This window comes from Staurois parvus, unplaced genomic scaffold (assembly GCF_062004578.1).
Source record: "Staurois parvus isolate SC_StPar_1 unplaced genomic scaffold, SC_StPar_1.0 ptg000173l, whole genome shotgun sequence".
In the NCBI taxonomy this organism is placed as follows: Eukaryota; Metazoa; Chordata; class Amphibia; order Anura; family Ranidae; genus Staurois; species Staurois parvus.
Window position 1 is genome coordinate 2,968,231 of NW_028317969.1, and position 21,280 is coordinate 2,989,510.

Consider the following 21,280-nt stretch of genomic DNA (forward strand, 5'->3'; position numbering starts at 1 on the left):
GGAATAGTGTCCCATCATTGGTATTAGTGGGGGCATAATTTTGTCTCATCATAGGTATTAGTTATAAGAATATTGCTCTATCATTGGTGCCTCTTGCAGGAATTATGCCCCGCAGTTGGTGTAGTGGGAAAAATAGTGCCCTAAGGGCCCGCAGCCCACTGATCTAAAAATTAAAGGGGGGGGGAGCAATTCAACAATCATTTTGACCAGAGAAACCAATAAAAAAAAAATTGAAAAACAATGATAGAAAATTTTTGTTGAATCTAATGGGAATAAAAAAATTTCTAATCGTTGAATTTGCCCCAGCTGAAAAAAATCTTAACTAGTCTTATGTGCATGTGCTTGTCAATGTTAATCCGGAAATAGAACATTCATTTTACAAAAATCGAGATGTTGACATGGTACTTGAAGGAAAATTTGTTTAAAACTAGTCGAGTCCAAGAATATACCATCAAATATTTGGACAAACTATTTTTATACTTTCTAGTCCAAATTTTCAAACAACATTCTACAGGTATAGGGCCAGCATAACACTGAGAGATGCGGACAGAGCAGGGCCGTGGATAATTTCTTTTTGCTGGGGGGTTCAGCTCTCTCATATTCTAAGGTACTGTTTACACTTGTGTTGGGGAGGGGGTAAAGACTTGTGGCAGCAAAGTGGAGCCATGAAGCTTTGCACTGCAGCTTGGCAAAAATCATCCCTCTGTAGAGTTCAGCGGGCAGTACCACCTGATGAACGCAGTCCATTCAACTGAATAGGGGCACCCTGCAAGAACACAATGTATGTGATTGTGGCACGTTAGTGAAGGGTTTAAAGTGGGTAAAACTGGTGGTAAAGAAGCTACACAGTGCCTCCTCACTGCCTGCCAATTGCTCTCTGAAGAGCAATCTGAATACAGATCCTCTTCAAAGTGCAACTCTAGTGAAAACGAGCCCTAACTGTTTATGTAGCTGAAATCCTAAGGTTTTTAAATATACACCAACTATATCTTTCCTGAACTAATGTTTTTCTTGGATCTATACTGATTTTTTTTCTGTAACACTGTAAGGACATAATGGGGTTTATTTACTAAAGCTGGAGAGTCCAAAATCAGACTCCCGTCTGCATAGAAACCAATCAGCTTCCAGGTTTCATTGCCAAAGCTTCATTGAACAAGCTGAGGTTAGAAGCTGATTGGTTTCTATGCAGAAGGGAGTCTGATTTTGGACTCTCCAGCTTTAGTAAATAAACCCCAATGTGTTTTCAAAAATCAGTTATAATTGGTACCTGCTGTATCATTTCACTGTGTATCCAATATCTGCACATCCATTGGTTACCCGCTGCTAGGGACAAATGTCCGACGCTGTACGCAGAGAGATTTTGTCCAAGGGCAAACATGTATACCTACCTGCGGGTAACCACTGGATGTGCAGATACATTCAGATACGTGTTTACAGCAGCAGACAGACTTGGCTCTTTTCAGCCCATCACCTAGGTGTACAGGCTGAGCAGCTGCCGATGATTGGAACACCTGGGAACCTGGATGCAGGTGTTTTCCGTATACTTGCTGCACCATTGTCATTTAGTCTAGGTTCACACCTATGCAGGTTGTGTTTGATACGTTTCTGCATTGCGTTTTGTGTTTCTTTTTGCATTTACGTTTTTGATGCATTTTTTAAATTTTTTTTTACATTTTTCTTGTTGCTAGGCAGATTTTAAATGCAAAACGCATAAAAAACGTGGCAAAAGAATCATAAACGCAGCAAAAACTCAAAACATGCTGTTCTGCAGTGTTCCCATTGAAGTCTGTAGAACCAAAAATGCAACGTTTTGCATTTAAAAAAGTCCATAACTCTTTCCAAAAACACACCGGGTGAAAACGTGGAGATTTGAACATGTCCCATAGGAAATCATGCAAAATGCAGACGTTGCAGAAAACGCTTAAGTGTGAATCTAGGGTCAGGATGTATGAATGAAACCCAAGACTGGATTTTAGCTAATCTTAAAGTGAGAATACACGATTAGAAAATCGACCGACCAGTCATCTGTTGACCGAGAGGCGTTCGTTCGTTGGTCGAAATCGTGGCCCACATTAATCAATCTAAAAAAAATCGTTCGGCGGGCAATACATAGTGTTGACATCTTTGTACAAGTAGAAGTGATGCGGTGTGCGTGTGACCTTGTAGCCACGCCCTTCCGGCCAGAACGAGCGATATACACAACAATTCCCAGCAATGAGTATGATATCGTTTATTCCATGACCTATATACATAAATAGTGATACATAAAATATAATCTGCAGAATTCTGGGTTCATCATCTCATTAGGCCAATCTACTTTTAACATTTGGATTTTTCGTTCGTGTTTACGAAGATTCCTTGGACATAAACATCCGAGTCATCTTCTGTTTCCGCTCATGCGTGATAGCGCTTGATAATTTTTTTCGTATGACCGTCATACCACCGCCTAGAAAATCAGTCATTGGTATGCGAAACGACATTTTTCACAGTTGTTCAACCAGATTTTTTCGTTCACAATATTGTTGTTGGTTAAAACATCCTGCCCATCAACGAAGAGAAAATCGTTCGATCAGTGATTCCATTAAATTTTCCGTAGATTTTCTTATCGTGTGTACGGGGCATTACTGTGCATTACTGTGTGTTTTTTGTACCTGGTCAGTAAGTGGCTTCTATTCAGTCTAAATGTGCAAACTGAGCAGGTACAAATGGCATCATATTCACTCATATGACTCACTGATTTTCTTTTACTTTTTAAAAATTGTATAGCATAAGGAATTTTATGAAGTGAATTGCTGACCACAATATGGTGCCCTTTGCACCTGCTAGGGTTGCCATCTCATCCCTTTAAAACTGAAGATATATTAAATACACAGGTTCGGTGGCTGATTAAGGTGGTAGTTAAACCCACTAGGGTGTCCGTTTATGAACCAGCGGTAATAGATCGCTGCTCAGTTCTCCGGCATTCTCAGAGAACACAGTTCTCCTGTGAATGCCTTTTATAAAGCAGTTCTCCGAACGAAGGGAGAACGGTCTCCAAATGCTGGAGAACGGTCTACAAACGCTGGAAAACGGCTGGTTTTACTATAATCTCGTGAGATTACAGTAAAAGACCAGTTTACTAAGCAGAGGTAAATTATCGCTGTTTAGCTCTGGGCTGGAGAATCTGGAGGGAGAACACAGATCTCCAGTGAAGGGCTGAACATGTTCTCCGCTTATCTCCTGAGTGTCATAAACTGTGAATGACCAGAGAATAGCTGCGATCCTCTGAATCACAGCTATTCTCTGTGTCATAAACGGACACCTTAGTAATTTATCTGCATTAAATTGGCTCCAAAAATGTGTAAATTATGGTGTCCGTTTATGACACAGAGAATAGCTGCGATTCAACAGATCTCAGCTATTCTCTGGTCATTCACAGTTTATGACACTCAGGAGATCATGTCAGCCCTTCTCTGGAGATCTGTGTTCTCCCTCCAGATTCTCCAGCCCAGAGCTGGAGAATCAGAGGGACCGAAAACTAAGCAGAGATAATTTACCTCTGCTTACTAAACTGATCTTTTACTGTAATCTCGCGAGATTATAGTAAAATGAGCTGTTTTTCAGAGTTTGTAGACCGTTCTCCAACGTTTGGAGACCGTTCTCCCTTAGTTCTGATAACTGCTTCATAAACTGCATTCACAGGAGAACTGTGTTCTCCGAGAATGCCGGAGAACTGAGCAGCGATCTATTACCGCTGGTTCACAAACGGACACCATATGTGTTCGGTTTTAACCACTTGCCCTCCAGAGGATTTACCCCCCTTCCTGACCGGGCTATTTTTTGCTATACAGCGCTGCGTTACTTTAACTGAAAATTTGTGCGGTCATGCAATGCTGCGTCCTTTTTTTCCTGCAAATAGAGCTTTCTTTTGGTGGTATTTGATCGCCTCTGTGTTTTAATTTTTTGCGCTATGAACAAAAAATGACTGAAATTTTTTTTTAAAAACCTATATTTTTGACTTTTTGTTATTAACCTCCCTGGAGGTATTCCCGAGTGTAGCTCAGGGTAAAGTTTCAGCACCACAGGTGGTAACCCCGAGCTACACTTGGGTTTACCCTGCAGCGTTGCTCTGGAATCTGTTCTTCACTTACCTTGTCCTGCGCTCCCGCAATGTCCCTCCTGCAGTGTCCCCGGCAATGTCCTCCGGCCGATGTCGGCATCTGTCTTCCGGGTTCTGTTCCCTGCAAGCGTTGGGACATACAGGGAACGGAACTGGCGGGAAATTTAAAAATGTCAAAAAGTGACATTCACTAAATACACAAAATCACACATTCCTGTATCAAACCATTTCACATATTTTGTCCCGAGTGCTTTGTCCTGTGCCCTGCCTGCACTTTTACTGTTCTTTCTGCCTGGAAACTGAGAAATGTCCATGGTGTCCAAAAAGCGTCCCTTTTGGCCAAAAGCGGTTTTAGACCGGCTAGAGAACAGCGATAGTAAATGAGAACCACTTGCAGAATTGAGTGATAATGATTCGTGGGGGAAATTCCTCATCAGGCACTGAAAACAATTTTGCGACTTTGCTCAGTGATGTGCGAACTTGGCGCTATATTTCAAATTTCAATGTTTTTGGTTTGATTACATTATTGAATTAAATTTATTATTATTATTTTTATATTATTATTTTTTATGATTATTAAATTATAATTTATGATTTCGTGTTTCAAATTTTATCATACCCGGGATGTTTACTAGACTCTTGTTCAGACAGATTTCAGTGAGTTATTCCTAAGAATTACAGGCCTACAATAAAAAAAATACATATTTCCATGCAAAAAAATGTACCGCTTTGAGCATAGAAATACTGACATAATCATACCGCTAGGGAGGTTACACATATCCAGTAAAAAAATTTTAAAATGAAATTTCATCATAAATTTAGGTGGAAATGTATTCTGCTACTTGCCTTTGCTAAAAAAAAATCCCAATACTTGTAAATTAATTGGTTTACGTGAAAGTTATAGCGTTTACAAATGGCAGTATAGATTCTGTAATTTTGTTTTTTTTTACTAGTAATGGCGGTGATCAGTGACTTATAGTGGGACTGCAGTGGACATTCTGACACTGGGGGGAACTGACTTGGTGTAGCTAAAAGATAAATATACTAATAGTGCCGCGCTCCTATATAAATTATCTGTAATAGTTTATGATTTCAAAATCAATTGATAAACAAAATAAATAAATGAAAATTAAACAATAAAATATAACATATAAAATATAATATATGATGCAGGAATCAATCATCTATTGCCTATAACATCATATAAAAATGATAAAACATGACTGTGCTTGTGATCATTTGTGAAATCTAATGGTGAGCAAAAATCAATAAATATATGCACATAAAAAGTCCTCTTCCAATGTATATTGCAATGGTAAAATACTACTCCCACAATCAAAGTGCAGTGTGGTCTTAATATGCGCTCACCTTAAGTTTTGCCTAACTAAATAGGCAAAACTGGCTTTTTGTCCTTACAGGACTGATGAAATAATCCTCCTGTATGGAGTTTTCAGAATGGCAAATAGATGGTTGTAATTGGATCTTAATCCATCTGGGCTCTCTGCAGTGAATGTGACTGATGCTTGTCAGGAATGGATGGATGGATAGATATCTCCCTTTTTCCCCTCCAGGGGTCTCCTTCCTCCTGTATCAATCTCTCTCCAGTGTATCACGGATGGATAACATAAGAGAAAAAGAAACCATGGTGCCTTATCCTTTTTAAAAGATGTATTTTATTACTGCTGGATATACCACTCACATTGATTACGTTTGCAGTAAGTAGAAAAAATGCCAGCATGGCCTGCAGTCTCTGCTATACTCACCGTGCTTATCCGAGACAACGTCGTGACGTCAGAGCCCCTCCCCTACACGTTGCGTCACTGGGTCAATCACAATGGGTGTCGGGTGGGAGGTACGCATATGCGTGCCCTAAACCTGGAGGTAGGCAGCGATGTACCAGTAAGTAATTTTGCCTATAGCCACCGGCAATCGGCAAGTGGCTAAATAGCAGCAAATACATTATCTCCTCCCTCCCCCCAATTAAAAATATCTACCATTAACCCCCCCCCCACTACTCCAGGTACAAATGTTTGCAAAAAGCTGCCCGTTTCTTCCAGCAACACCCTAAAAACAAAAATATGGCCCTCCAAGCAAATCCCCCTCCTAAAGCAATGCCCCCTTCCCTCACGCATCCCATGAAAGGAAAAACATTCCCCCTCTCCCTCCTAAGAAACCCCCCCACCCCAAGCAAAGAGCAAAGATCCCCACTGCAAAATACCTCCCTCCCTCAAATATCCACTCAAAATTAAACCCCATCTCTAACACCCCCCAAAGCAAAATTCCTGCCTCAGTCAACCCCCCCAGCAACAATTCCTAATCCTGAAGAATTTTCCCTTCATTCAAGTAAACTCTCCTCCCAGAAACTAGTTCCTGCTCTTAGCCAACCCCATGTAAACTTCCCCACAAGAAACTCCCCCCCTTCCCCAAAAGCAAATCCGTCCCCCTTTCCTAATGCTGGAATTTTCGCCCCCTCCTTCCTCCAAACAGAATTTCTCTGTCTCTTTACTTACCAGGCCTCAGATTCAGAGTGGCACAGAGGCAGGAAAACTTCTGCATCCTTGGACTCCCTTCTCTGTGTTTTAAGACACGGTATCTGTATGCATTCCGAGCACCTAACAGGAGGTGGTGGGTAGATGCCTGGAGTTAGGGAGCTTCATATCTCTGGGGGTCCCCTGTATCAGCTTATCAACAGCTCTTTAGCTGACAGATCACTGCAGCTCTGACTTCTTCCACTGCACTGTTGCTGAGGCTGATCAACGTTGCAGCAGGGACTCTGACTGGGCATTTTGGTAGGAGACTCGGGGGTAGGGGGGTTGGACCCCCAGACCCCTCCCTTATCTACACCCCTGTGACAGTGTGATGACTTTAAAAGTGTGATGAGCACTGAGGAAGTCACGTGACTCATGATGTAACACGTAGGATGGAAGCGTAGTGACGTCATCCTGGTGCAGGTGGCAGCCGCCATCTTGGTACTCCCTACCTCATACACCCTTTACTGTTTTGAATACAGTGATTGCCTGTTTGGTCTGCAGACCCGGTTTTATCTTGTGAGTAGTTCTCTTTTTTTTACATAACAATAAAGTATGACTTACTACACTATGGAAGCTCTTTTTTGATCCCTTTTTATGAGGATTTTGAAGGAGGAGGAGATTTAAAGCTATACACCTTTAAGGATATCATGATTACTGCTTGCTGTGTATTTCATGGAGAGGAACCTTCATTTGTCTTATCAGTGAGATCCATTTGGTTGGGGATCATCAACCTGCATTTATGTTGTGTGACTCTGTCAGGGAAGGCCTGCCCATAGTGCAGGTGAAGTTTCACGGCGCACAAATATGCGCATGCGCAGAGTCCTTACCAGTCGAACAGATGTGCAGGTACTTGGACATCGGCGCGCACACATGCGCACTCGCACATGCGGGCGCGTGCCTGTCATTAATGCTGGCGCCAAAAGGGCTATTTAAACTGGCTGCAGTAGTTGTCCCATTGCCTTATGGTCTTTTCCCCTGCTCGTGTTCCCTGATTCCTGTGATTGACTCCTGATACCGAACCAGTCTGTTCCTGATCTCTGCTTGATTGCTTCCTGCCCTGACCTCTGGCTTGTCTTGGATTATTCTTCGGTCTGTGCTCCTGTCCGATTGATCTTCCATTGCTGACCTGACCTGTGACCCGACTACTCTTCCTCCTGCCGCTGTAAGCCTGATCTGCCTGACCAATACCGAACCCGGCTCGTCTGACTCTGCATCCTCAGCACGCTGCGCTCGAGTATCCATCCATCCCGCATGGCTACATCAGAACCCTGCTCCTGGCCTGCAACTCATCAGCTCACCTGCTATTACTGGACTGATCTCAGGCACTCATGCCCCACCGTGCCCCTGTGACCGCTGTCTTACTATCAGCAGTCCTTGAGCCGGAGTTGTACGGGTAGCCTGCCTCTTCACATCAGGCTCACTATCCAGGTACGTGACAGACTCCTTGCGGGTCGCAATCCGCAATCCAGGACTGTGGTTCTGAACTTTTTTTCATCCATTATTGGGGACATATTATTTATTTTTATTTTATTTTGTCTTTTCTGTCATTTGTTGCATTGTCCTTTTGTGATGATTTATCCACTTCACATTTATGTTGTTTCACTATTTGGCCACGTTTCATCTTTGTTGCCACATTTTTGATGCCACTTTTATATTGTTATTGATTCATTCATTCACTGAACATTTGATTTTTGGCCACGTTCATCTTTGTTGCTACGTTTTGGATGCCACTTTTATATGGTCATTGATTTATTCATCCACTGCACACTTGATGCTTTTCATTCTATTTTTTTCTGGCCAAGTTTCTCTATTTATATATATTTTTTGTGATATTTGTTATATGTCATTTTATTATCGCTGGTGCAGCGTTCTTTTAATGTCATCGCATTTGCACACTTTTTGTTTTCTTGCATTCACCATGTTTATCTTTATTGCCACTGGATTAACCTATTGTGGCATTCACCCTTGTGGTAGTATTTGCACATTCGTAATATGGTTGTATTATTATTATTATTATTATACAGTATTTATATAGCACCAAAGGGTATGCTCAGCACTGTACAGTAGCAAGGGGGACATAACATGAGACAAGACTGTAACAATACAACACACGAGGGGTTCGAGGGCCTTGTTCTTTCGAGCTTACAATCTAGGAGGGAGGGGAAGGTGGTACAGGAGGAGATGGCTGTGGGGGATGGAGTGGTGGGAGGAGTGGAGGAGGTTAGTTGTTAGGTGAGGTCGGGTGTTAGGTGAGGTTGGGGTAGGCTTCCCTGAAGAGGAGGGTTTTCAGGGTGCGCCTGAAGGTGAGGAGGGTAGGTGACAGTCTGATGGATTGGGGTAGGGAGTTCCAGAGGATGGGGGAAGTCCTGGAGAAGTCCTGCAGTCGGGCGTGGGAGGAGGAGACCAGGGAGCTAGAGAGTAGGAGGTCCTGTGAGGAGCAGAGGGCACGGGTAGGGTAGTATTTGGGTATCAGGTCAGTTATGTAGTTTGGGGCGGTGTTGTGAATGGCTTTGTAGGTCAGAGTTAGCAGTTTGAATTTGATGCGTTGGGCAATTGGGAGCCAATGAAGGGATTGGCAGAGGGGGGAGGCAGATGTGGAACGGTTGGTGAGGTGGATGAGTCTAGCCGCTGAGTTTAGGATCGACTGGAGTGGGGATAGCGTTCGTTTGGGTAGGCCAGTGTATGTGGATTATTCACTTTTTTGGATTTATTTTACTGTTCACTCATTTATTTATGTGTATTGTTCATTCACCCTGAAGTAGTGCAGCACCATTTCCTTCAAGTAAAAGTGTGATGATGCCCCTTCATTATTTGATCAGCAGTCTGGAGGTAGATCCCTGACCAAGCTGTATTGTCTAACAAGGTGAACACTATAACCAATCTTTTGGGAAGTAGAACAGCTCAGATATAGATATTGTAAATGTGTACATATAGTAGCTGTTTGCAAAACCGTGTGCTAAAGATAGATTAGGCAACGTAACTTTTTACAGTAATCTGTAATAACAGCGGTTGTGGTTATTCATGTCTCACCTCTGTTTTTTGGCAGACATACAGGAGTTTTATGAAGTCACGTTGCTCAGCTCCCACATCGACTACGAAGAAAAAATATCCGAACTGAACCATGTAGCTGAATTATGGGAGAAGAACAATTCTTCATCTGGCTGTCCGGAGAGCTTACAGCAAGCCTCAGAGGTAGCTTTTGATTTAGCAATATCTGTAATGTGTACATCAATAAAGACAAAAAGCTCACTAGGCAAAAACTAGGGAACTCTATGACTCATTCTGAGAAAAAAAAAAGAAATAAAAACTTAAAAATTGTACGGATTTTAGCAATCTTTGTTGTAGGTTCTTACCCGCTTTGGTTTTAGAAATAATACAGCCCCTCTGCCCCTACCTTTAAAGCTACATTGGTTGACAAAATCAAAGAGTGGCTATCTAGTTTGACAAAAACACAAAGAAAATTGAAAGCCCGAATCTTAATTCCAAAACCTAAAACCGTGGCAAAAAACCCTTAGTTACATAGTTCGTAGACCCTATATTGTTTATAAATATATTAAAAAGTAAGGGTCCCAAAACTGAACCTTGGGGTACACAACAGACAACCCCAGACCATTCAGAGTATGAATCAGTAACCACTACTTTCTGAATACCATCTTTTAGCCAGTTTTCTATCCATTTACATATGGATGTTTCCAAGCCTGTAGACTTTACCTTACACGTTAGCCGTATTTAGCAAAAAGTAAAAGATCCAGCGGTGATTAAATATCACTAAAAGAATGCTCTATTTGTGTGATAAAAAGATAAAAATTTCATTTGGGTACAGTGTTGCATGACCACGCAATTGTCATGCAAAGTGTGACAGCTCTGAAAGCTGAAATTTGGACTGAATAAGAGGAGGGTGAAAGTGTCCAGTAGGTATTATATATATATATATATATATATATATATATATATATATATACCTTTGTTTAATACTGCTTAAAGAATAATGTTTAAATGTTTAATCCGTAGTGGGGTCAAATCGACGTACATTTTTAACCATGGTGAAGAGGAAATTTGAATCTCGAGCAAATTTCTGACAGTGAATGTGATTTCAATCAAAAAGGTCCATTCACTCCAAAATTGAATGATAAAAGTAAACGTTCTCTGAAGTACTTTCAAATGCCATTCATCAATCTAATCTACTGATGAGAAAATATTCTTTAGCATTTCTTTCACCTATTTCTGTGCTGTTCATCAGTTTCCTATTTTAATTTTTTTTTCATAATGGATCATGGAGAAACATTGAATGTGGCAGAAATAATTTTTAAGAGGGCTTTGGGGAACACAAATATGGAAGTATTGATTTGTAAAGGGGCTGTAACAGCATTGATTCCTAGCAGTCTCATGTAATGTCCCCAGTCTCCAACAATTCCTGTAATCATGCATGACCTATGATCATCACCAGTAGCATGACTGTAGTAGCTGACCAGGGCCAGTGCCAGACTATTTTGCACCCTAGGCAAGACCAGCTACTTGCACCATCCCACCCCACCCAAAAAAAATATAAAACTCCAACTGTAGTTCTACTTCACCCCTCCTAGCATACATCTTTCTCCTTAAATTTTCCACCCTAGTAAAAATCCTCTCCCATCAATCCCGCCTCCTAGCACAAATCCCCCCCTCCCAGCACAACCCCTCTCAACCCCTCCTCCTAGCACAAATTCCCCCAAATCCTCCCCCCTAGCATAACCCCCCAGTCCCCCCTCCTAACAAAAAGTCCCCCTCCTAGCACAAATCACTCTCAATCCCCTTTCCTAGCACAAATTCCGCCTCAGTCCCCCCTACTAGTACAAATCCCCCAATCCCCTCTAGCACAAATTTGCCAATCCCCCTCCTAGCACAAATTTGCCAATCCCCCTTCTAGCACCAATCCTCTTCCTGCAATCCCCCCACCTAATAAAAATTCCCCCAACTCCCTCCTCTAGCTAAAACCCCTTTAAATTATCCCTCCCAGCATAAAATCTCCCACCAAATCCCCCCCCCCCCTTTGGCACAAATCACCCCCAACCCCCCTCCACCCCAAAACCTCTCTCCTACTTCTAACACATATACCCTCATTCATTCTCATAGAACAGATTCCCCCCTATCATCCCCATTACCTTTCCCAGCACAAATAGCCCCCATCGCCCCTCCTGCACAAACCTCTCATCTCAGCACAAATGATTGTTACCCCCCTGCTTTTATTGTTTACAGTTCCCCTGGTCTGTAAGCTCCCCCTGAACTTACAATTGGCAAGGCGCAGCCTGCCCTGGGGGGGGGGGTTGCACAACTAAAATCTGGGAGAGCGTAGCTCACTCCAGCACCCCACTTGGATCCGACCATGGCAGAGATTAGGGAAACCAGCGGCTGTGGCTGTGCCCCTAGGCAGCAGTGCTCTATAGATGGATGCCTAGTTCACCTAGTGGTAGCACCGGCCCTATCTCTGACCATCTCTTGTATCCCACCCATGGTCTCTGAGCATCTTCTGTTGGAAGTCTGCAGTCTCTGGCGGCTTTCTGTAGCATTACATTTACTGAATATTATGGTGATGTCACATGCTGCACTTAAAGGGGTATTAAACCCAAGAGCAAACATTTACTATATTGCAGCTTGCCAGTTCTTCAGTTCACCTGGTGATCAGACCAGTAAGTCTGTTGTTTTTCAAAAGAACAAGCTCTCTTCTAGATATAACAGTTTATAGTGATGAGACAAACCATTTACCATTGACAGGAGTGCTTTCAATGATCAGCTTTTATTTACAGTATTTATGTAAAACCTTTATCCCAAAAAGAGAAAAAAAACTGCTGTAACTGCTTTTAAAGTGTGAGCTGGAGTTTGGCTTCAATTTGTTAGTGTATATAAATCTGCTAGTACATCTAATGCTCCCCTCTCCCCAGATTAAAAATACTGCTGTCCAAAGGGGTCCCCTCTGCTCCTTCATCCAGAGTGGGGGCACTCTAATATAGAATGTGTGTTGCTGGCCAGATCACCAGGTGAAAACAGAGAGGGAGGAGCCTAAAAAAATTAAAACTAATGCAGCCACCATATCTAATGGCTGGCAAATTGCAATACATTTCATTTTTTGATGTTTGGTTTGGGGTTTAATACTGTTTTAAGGTCTGCCTGTATCAAGTATGTTCACCATTACTGGCCTATGACAAGCAGATACTCTGCCTCTGCTGTGTACTTTGTTCCATCCCCAGACTATTCCGTCATTACAGGAAGCTGCAGATAAGTTATTTTGCTTGTGCTAGAAACTGCAGACTGACATTGTATGCTGCTCTTATAAGGACCCTTTCAGACGGGACGGCCCCGTCAGCGGATCCACCTTCTCAGCAGGGAATCCCTCCACTAATCCCTGCTGAGCAGGCGGATGACAGGTCGGTGTCCACTCCATTGCTGCAGAGCGGACGCAGACACAGCCCGCTGACTTCTATATTCAGAGGGACTGTCATTCAATCCGGCGGACGTATGGGGATCCCCATCCGTCTGATTTTGGCGTACAGGATTGGATGCCAGCGGGTGTCAGCGGACATTTGTTCACTGACACCCGCCGGTCCATCGAGGTCTATGGATGGACAGATCTGGTCAGCCTAAAAAACAGGTGGACCCAGGGGCGGACTGACAACTCATGGGGCCCCCGGGCAATAGGGGATCATGGGGTCCCTGTGTCCTTGCCCAAACTTAAAAAAGCCTATGAAAGGTACCAGGGGCATCTCATGGGGCCCCCTACTGACCTCGGGCCCTTGGGCAGTGCCCGAGTTTCCAAATGGTCAGTCCGCCCCTGGGTGGACCCGATCGGACTGTCAGTGTGAAAGGGGCCTAAGTCTTTGATCTACTAGAACAACCAGATACTTTTCCATAATTGACTAATAAAACTGCGCTTAGATAAACAAATCCAAAATATATGATATAGAAAATTATTAGAAATAAAACCTACCAAAAAAAAACTAAACACAGTGAGCTATTATCAAAGTCCCAAAATACATAAGACAAGTGTAGTGCTAATTAAAAAATAAATAAACAATTAAATATAAAGTCGCTATACATCAATAAATGATATACATCTAGTACTAAATGCCAAAATCCATAGGTGCAATAAAATAAAATATATAAATTCCCCAAAGTTGAAATAGTGATGACTAATGTGCCACTCCAAATGACAGCTATAAGATGGGAGTATCTCCCAGAAATTAGAAGGATCCTCCACCAGGTAACACCATGCAAGGCTTACCAGAACTTTATGACATTCTGAGAAGGTCAGCATGCATGATGACGTCACAGCAAGCTCCGCCCACAATATACATACCCTCTGTACTAGTTCCTTTGGCCTTCAGTAACTCTTATCTACTCTCCGCCATCTCCTGCCTCTACTAATCCTGAGATAAGGGTGACTGGGCAAAGCTTACTGTGATGTCATCGCGCAACCGGAAGTCTGCGGGAAGCCATTTTGATGTTACCGGTCGATGTTTATTTACAAGCGCTTTTACTTCATTTTAATGTTAGTTTTCTGCTTTTATAATAAAGGGGTAATTTGAATGGTACATACTATGTGGAGCTCTCTGCTTTTATCTTTGGTATGTTAACACCAGGATGGACACATAATGGAGGAATATTTCCCAAGTGTCTTCTAAGATGAATATGGTTTCCTCTACCCTCTGATTTCCATTAAGATCTGCAAATTCTGTGCATACTGGCCTTTCTCTAATCAGAAGGTCATACAGTTCTGAAAAACCTTACATGGTGTTACCTGGTGGAGGATCCTTCTAATTTCTGGAAGATACTTCCATCTTATAGCTGTCATTTGGAGTGACAATAGTCAATAGTGACAGTTAGTACTAGATGTACAGTATATAATTTATTGATGTATAGCACCTTTTATATTTAATTTTTATTTATTTTTGAATTAGTGCAACACTTTTCTTATGTACTTTTCCATAATTGACTTACCGAATTGTACTCCCAACCCCCCCCCCCTAGATTTTCAGTTGCATGCGTGCTGTTAACCCCATTTACACATTTACATTGCTTTACATTTAGACAAAATTAAACCTTTTCCACAAACTACTAACTTTGTTTAACATGAAGGTGGGTGGTTGGGTGGTGAAATGAAAGGTTAATCTTTCTTCTTTCCTATATGTGGATGTAGTACAATAATTTCAGACAACTCAAGAGTATAATAATAAATGGAGTTTACTTAGCTTGGTTTAAAGATGTATCACAGATGATAAAAAAATAGATACAATTGGGAAAATAATTATTTGATCCCCTGAAGTTTGCCCACTTACAAAGAAATGAAGGGTCTATAATCTTTATCATAGGTGTATTTTAAATGATAGAGACAGAATATCAACCAAAAATCCAGGAAAAACACATGATACAAATGTTATAAATTGAGTTGCAGTTCAGTGACTAAAATAAGTATTTGATCCCATACCAACCAACAATAATTCTGGCTCCCACAGACTGGCTATGTGCTCATGTGGTACACAGATTGGTCCTGTCAATGTAAGAAGGTGCTCCTAATGACAACTCATTATGTGTATAAAAGACATCTGTCCACAGAATTTCTCTCTTCCATTCAAACCTTGCCACCATGGGCAAATTAAAGAGCTGTCAAAGGACTTCAGGGACAAGATTGTAGACCTGCACAAGGGTGGAATGGGCTACAAGACCATCAGCAGGTAGCTTGGTGAGAAGGAGACAACTGTTGGAGTGATTATTCACAAATGGAAGAAATATAAAATAACCATCAATCGCCCTCGGTCTGGAGTTCTGTTTAAGATTTTGCTTCGTGGGGTAAGGATGACCATGAGAAAAGTGAGGGATCAGGTCAGAACTTCAAAGGAGGTGCTTGTGAATGATCTCAAGGCAGTTGGGACCATAGTCACCAAACCATTGGTAAAACAATATGCCACCATGGATTGAAATCTTGCAGCACCCGCAAGGTCCCTTTCCTCAAGAAGGTACATGTACAGGCCCATCTGAAGCTCATGGTGAACAGAGTGTAGCCAGGCTCAGTGGGAGAAGCGGCAGGTCGGAGGAGTGTTTAGTACAGCGCTGTGCTGTGCACTTTGTTCAGTCCTCCAGCCCTGGGCTGTCCTGATGAGTGGAGGGAAACCGAACCCCCTGCAGACCGCTAACTTCTGCTCCAAACTCTACTTCTGCTTCTAATAACCCGCAGAGCTCCATTAGAAGAGTGACAGAGCTATTACTAAGAGTGGAGTGAGCAGTGAGGGGGAATACCTGACAAGACCTTATTCACTTTAAAGGGGCCTCCAGTTCATCCACTGAGAGCAGTGTCTCTAAATGCGCTTATTGATTGCGTATCTGGTGAGTGCGCCATCTTTACATCATTGGTCACGTCACCACAGTACTGGATAGACCACCAATAACTGAAGATTACCAGATCTTCCACGCACCTATATTTGGACAATTTAGATATCATCATTTTAGCACTTTCTAGCACTATTGGTCACTACACAGTGACAGAGTTATGCAATACCACTGAGTCACTTTTACCTTGTTTGATATATTCAGCACTTAATCACTACTGTAGTCACTTTATTTATTCATATATATTTATTCATGTGTTTGATTTATGGAACCATTTTACATATGTGGTTATATTGATTCTAATATTTAGCGCTGCATCTTACTTTATATTTATGCTTTGGAGGGTTTTTTTGGTGCCTTTTGGTGTTTCAGCAGCTTATTGGACTTTTAGCGCTCACTTAACCTCTTTTGTGCTGATAAGTAAGTCTGCCATAATGTAGTAATACACCATGCATACTTGCATATTATGGCATAATCCATCTGGGGGAGTTTACTGTCGCTTTAAGGAGGAACATAGCAGTTTTTGAAATTTAATTTTTACATAAACAAAAAAAAAAGAAAACTTAAAGAGGAACTGAACTCTGAAAGCTGTGTCTAACAGATTTTCCTTCACTTTCAGGCCCAGTGGTCATGGCAATAAAAATCTGACATGAGTTATAACACTTTCTTACTTTATCCACTTAAAGTGGCTGTACAGGCAGAAGATTTTTTTTGCCTTAGTGGATTCTTTGCATTAAGGTAAAAAAACCTTCTGTATGTAGCCGCCCTCCCCTTCTATACTTAACTGAGTTCAATCTCGATTGGGCGATGTGCATGAAAGCAGCGACTCTCTCTGCTCTCCCTCTCCTCACTGGACAGAGAGGCAGCAGTGAGAGCCATTGGCTCCTGCTGCTGTCAATCACAGCCAGTGAGCATGGGGGGGGGCTCTGATGTGTTAATGGACACACAGCGTATGGCTCAGGATCGAACCTGCACAAGTGCCCCCATAGCAAGCCTCTTGCTGTGAGGGCACTTGGCAGGAAGGATGAGCAAGGAGCACTGGCAGAGAACCTGAGATTAAGAGTGTATTAGTGTATTACTCTCTACACCTCCATTCTCATAGCTCTCAACTGTCTCTGATTTCGAGGAACTGTCCCTCATTTGGAACAAAGTCCCTCTGTCCCTCCTTCCTGCTCATTTGTCCCTCATTTTGGTCTGATCTATATAGTTGTATATAAAACACACTATTTATCTATCAAAAAGTGTTTCACAGTGTTAAACTTTTCATCCAATTTCTAAATTGCTGCATTTGTAAGTTTCAAAAGCCAATACAAAGGAAGAGTAGTGGTACAAAAAAAAAGTGCTTGTGGGTTTAACTAATCATTTTATCTTCCTTTAAGGGGGTGTGGCAGGGGGGGCTTGTCCTGTGCCTACATGCTTTTGCTAATAAGTGTCCCTTGTTTCCATCTGAGAATGTTGTGTAGTACGCCCTGTCCTTCTGCCCCTCTGCCACTCTTTTCCCCTTCACATTTGTTGGCTATTCCGTAGTAGGGTTGCCACCTCATCCCTTTAAACCTGAACGCTTATTAATTATACAGGTTCTGAGGCTAATTTAATGCAGCCAAGGCACTACGTGAGTTTAATTACCACCTTAAGTAGCCACAGAACCTGTGGAATTAATATGTGGTTTAAAGGGATGAGGTGGCAACCCTATCACACTGACGGTCCAGTCGGGTCCACCTGTCAGTTTTTCAGGTGGAACCAATCGGACCATCCACAGCTCTCTATGGAGTGGCGGGGGTCAACGGACCTGTGTCTACTGGCATTCGATCCGATCGATCCTGTACGCTAAAAACACAGATGCTGCTCTGTTCGCCATCCTTCCGGTGGATACAATGACAGTCGGGTGGAAACGGACAGGCGGTCCATTTCCATCTGACTGCCCCATAGAAAACAGTGGGCTGTGTCTGTGTCCGCCCTACAGCAGCGGAGCGGACAAAGACCTGTCATCCAATTGCTCAGCGGCAATCAGCAGAGAGATTCCCCACTGATCAAGTAGACCCACTGACGTATCTTACTGTCAAAGCTGAATTATAAACATTGTTTAGAGGCTAGATAAAAAGATACAAACATTGTTGCTATGCTATCAATCCTGTTTCATGCATCTGCCCATCAAGGGAATGAGCTTTGATCTACATATGATGTCAGTTAAAACAGCCTGACAAGTAAAGTTTTTTTTTTTTTTTTAAATAACATTTATTTCTATTTAACCTCTTATCAACCATTAGTTTAACCTAATCCGCCTTAATTAACTCCTTCCCTTAACTATTATTTTTCGAATTATTTTTTTAAATCTGTTTCTAACCATTAGTATAGTCTTTTTTTTTTATTCATTTAGTTTGTTCATTTTTATATTGTAAAATTTAAAGCGGAGCTCCACACAAAAGGGGACATCTCGTTTTAAGTACAGGTCCCCCGTACCTTCGGGGAGTGGGTACTTGATTTTTACAGGTACCCACTGCCACTTCTGCTGCAGTCGTCTAGGCGATCAGGAGCAGAAGTTGTCCTCCCCCCCCCTTCCCTGTAGTCTTCTAATACAAAAGTAGAAATTTTGGTAAAATGTCCCACTGTATTTACTGTTTTTGCCAACATCCCAAATATAGAAACCCAGAACAAGTATAGAAATATCCCCCTTGGGACTTTGTGAGGCAAAAAAGCAGTAAATGTTCAAAAGTATAAAACAGTAAATGTGTATTACAAAAAATTGTTTCGATAAGAAGAATCAAAAGATTCAGTTGGACTGCAATACAATGGTTCATAACTCACATTCAAAGACATATACAGTGTGCATAAAAACTGATAGTCTGTGATACATCAACTGACAAGTAGGCTAACAACCCAAAAAAGCTTGAACAATGATATTATCCAGACAAAACCAACGCGTTTCAGAACTCATGTGTCCTTCTTCAGGGAACAAATATGTCAGATCTAGAACATAAAGCATCAAATCATTATACTGTCTATATTGAATTTTATGCTTTATTATGTTCTAGACCTGACATATTTATTCCCTGAAGAAGGGAAACAATTTTTTGTGATAAACATTTACTGTTTTATACTTTTGTACATCTACTGCTTTAACGCCTCACAAAGTCCCAGGGGGCTATTTCTATACTTGTACTTGGTTTCCCCGTAGTCTTCTGGTACATGTGAGAGGTCCTAGAAGACTACAGGACCATTCACAAGGCACAGTGCTACTCGTGCATGCACAGTGGGCACCTGGCTGTGAAGCCGCATGCTGTCACAGATGAGTGCCCACACTTAAGATGCAAGGACGGCCGGTGAAACCAGCTGCGGCGAGTACACAGCTGGATTGTGGGACAGGTGAGTGGCTGTTTTTTTTAAAAGTCAGCAGCTACAGTTTTTGTAGCTGCTGACTTTTATTTTCTTTTCAGCTTTGACTTAAGCTCCGCTTTAAAGAAAAAAAGCCTTTGTATACTTCGTAAATAGTAAATTTGCTTTTTCATAGGTAAATGCTGCTGTCAGGACAATTAGTCTATATCTTTTGGTCTGTTTGTGGTGATTGATTCTCACCTCCTTTTGCCTTTCTGTGATCAAAGAATCAAACATCTTTATGACTTTGGCTGGCTGTACACTATACAAATTTCTGCCCAATTTCCTTTAGATGTAGTGGAAGAGCCTGCCTAATTGGATACAACTGAAAATGTTGTTAGGTTTGACTTCCTATTATATGGTTTTTGGTAAATCTAAACCAAAAATCTCAAGAAAATTGTATAATGTATGGCGAGCCTTTGGCCTGTGTCTGTGGCTGGTCTGTCTTTGACCAACATCTCCCCCCATTTTATGTGATCCTTATCAGTTCCTAATTGGGGCGGTGAAGAGTTGCTCATTTGATCATCTCCCTATAAATTTAGACCAGCTTATGGGGGAGGTCGCAGACGGGGGTGCATTTTCCTGCATGAGTGCGTTTTATGCTGGAGTGTGAAGCAGCAGTTAAACACAGTAGCTCAACTAAAGTTGGATAACTCAAGCAGCAGGAAGCTACAACAAAGAACTCTACTGCACGCTGGATGGACTGCAAGCAAACACCCTGGGAAACATCTCCTACAAGTCTGATTCCCACTCCATCTACCATTTAATATGCGACCTCTACTGCTCCTTTTCATATCCTTTTCCTTCCTCCAGAAATAGCCGCAATCCGCTCAATGTAATCTCTATCCCCGTGCTCCTAAAAACCACCCTCCCTTTTTCATGTGCACTCTGGAATGCCCGCTCTTTCTGTAATAAGTTCACCTCTGTCCATGACCTTTTTGTCTCCTGCTCCCTTAACCTACTAGCAATTGCAGAAACCTAGCTTCAGCATCAGATTCTGGTTCTCCAGCAGCACTTTCCTATGGAGGACTTCTCTGGACCCACTCACACAGACCCAGTGGTCAGAAAGGTGGTGAAGTTGGTTTGCTTCTATCCCAACTGAGCACCTTTCAAGTCCTCCAAAACCCTCCCTCTCTGTCCTTCTTTTCTTTCGAGACTCATTGCATTTGGCTGTTTTGTCCTATTTCTCTAAGTATTGCAGTGATCTATCGGCCTCCTGGACCGGTGTCTCGCTTTCGTGATGACTTCTCTGCCTGGCTACCCTACTTTCTCTCCTCTGAAATACCCACTATCATTCTTGGAGACTTTAACATCCCCATTAATGTGAACAACCTGGCTACATCCCAACTCTTCAACCTAACCTCATCTTTTGCCTTAACACAATGGACACAGTCCTCCTCTCACTCTGATGGGAATACATTAGACCTTGTTTTCTCCCATCTTTGCACTCCCTACAACCTCACAAACACCCTCTTTCCTCTCTCTGATCACAATCTCATCACCTTCACAGTGTCCTCGTCTTCAAACACCTATCCCTCCAAGCAGCAAACAATTACCCGCAGAAACCTTCACAATTTAAACCCTTCTCTTTTCCACTCTGCAACTGACTGCCTCTATTACAGAATCTCTCCCCTGTCCTGCCCTGACCTGGCCACTGCTGTCGAAAACAGCTCGCTTTCAACCACACTAGACTCACTTGCTCCTCTAACTACACGAAGTATCAGGCCCTGACCATTACAACCGTGGCAGACTGACAACATCAGAAATCTTAAGCAACATAGTCATGCACTGGAGCGATTGTGACGCAAAACCAAATCTCAACAAGCTTTCACCCTATATAAATCTGCTTTCTTAACATACAATTCCTCCCTCCATGCTGCCAAACAAGCCTTCTTTATCACTCTCATCAATAGCTTGTCAA

At 42.2% G+C, this 21,280-nt stretch overlaps 1 protein-coding gene across 2 annotated transcripts in view; it reads left to right on the forward strand.

The window, feature by feature from the left end:
• The window catches only part of DLG2 (discs large MAGUK scaffold protein 2), a 2,035,798-nt gene that overhangs the window by 215,880 nt on the left and 1,798,638 nt on the right, over positions 1-21,280 (forward strand). For both annotated transcript variants that reach the window (XM_089676759.1, XM_089676760.1), the window contains exon 3: positions 9,677-9,822. In XM_089676759.1, coding sequence (XP_089532885.1) covers positions 9,677-9,822 — 146 coding nt within the window. The remainder of the gene's footprint in view (positions 1-9,676; positions 9,823-21,280) is intronic.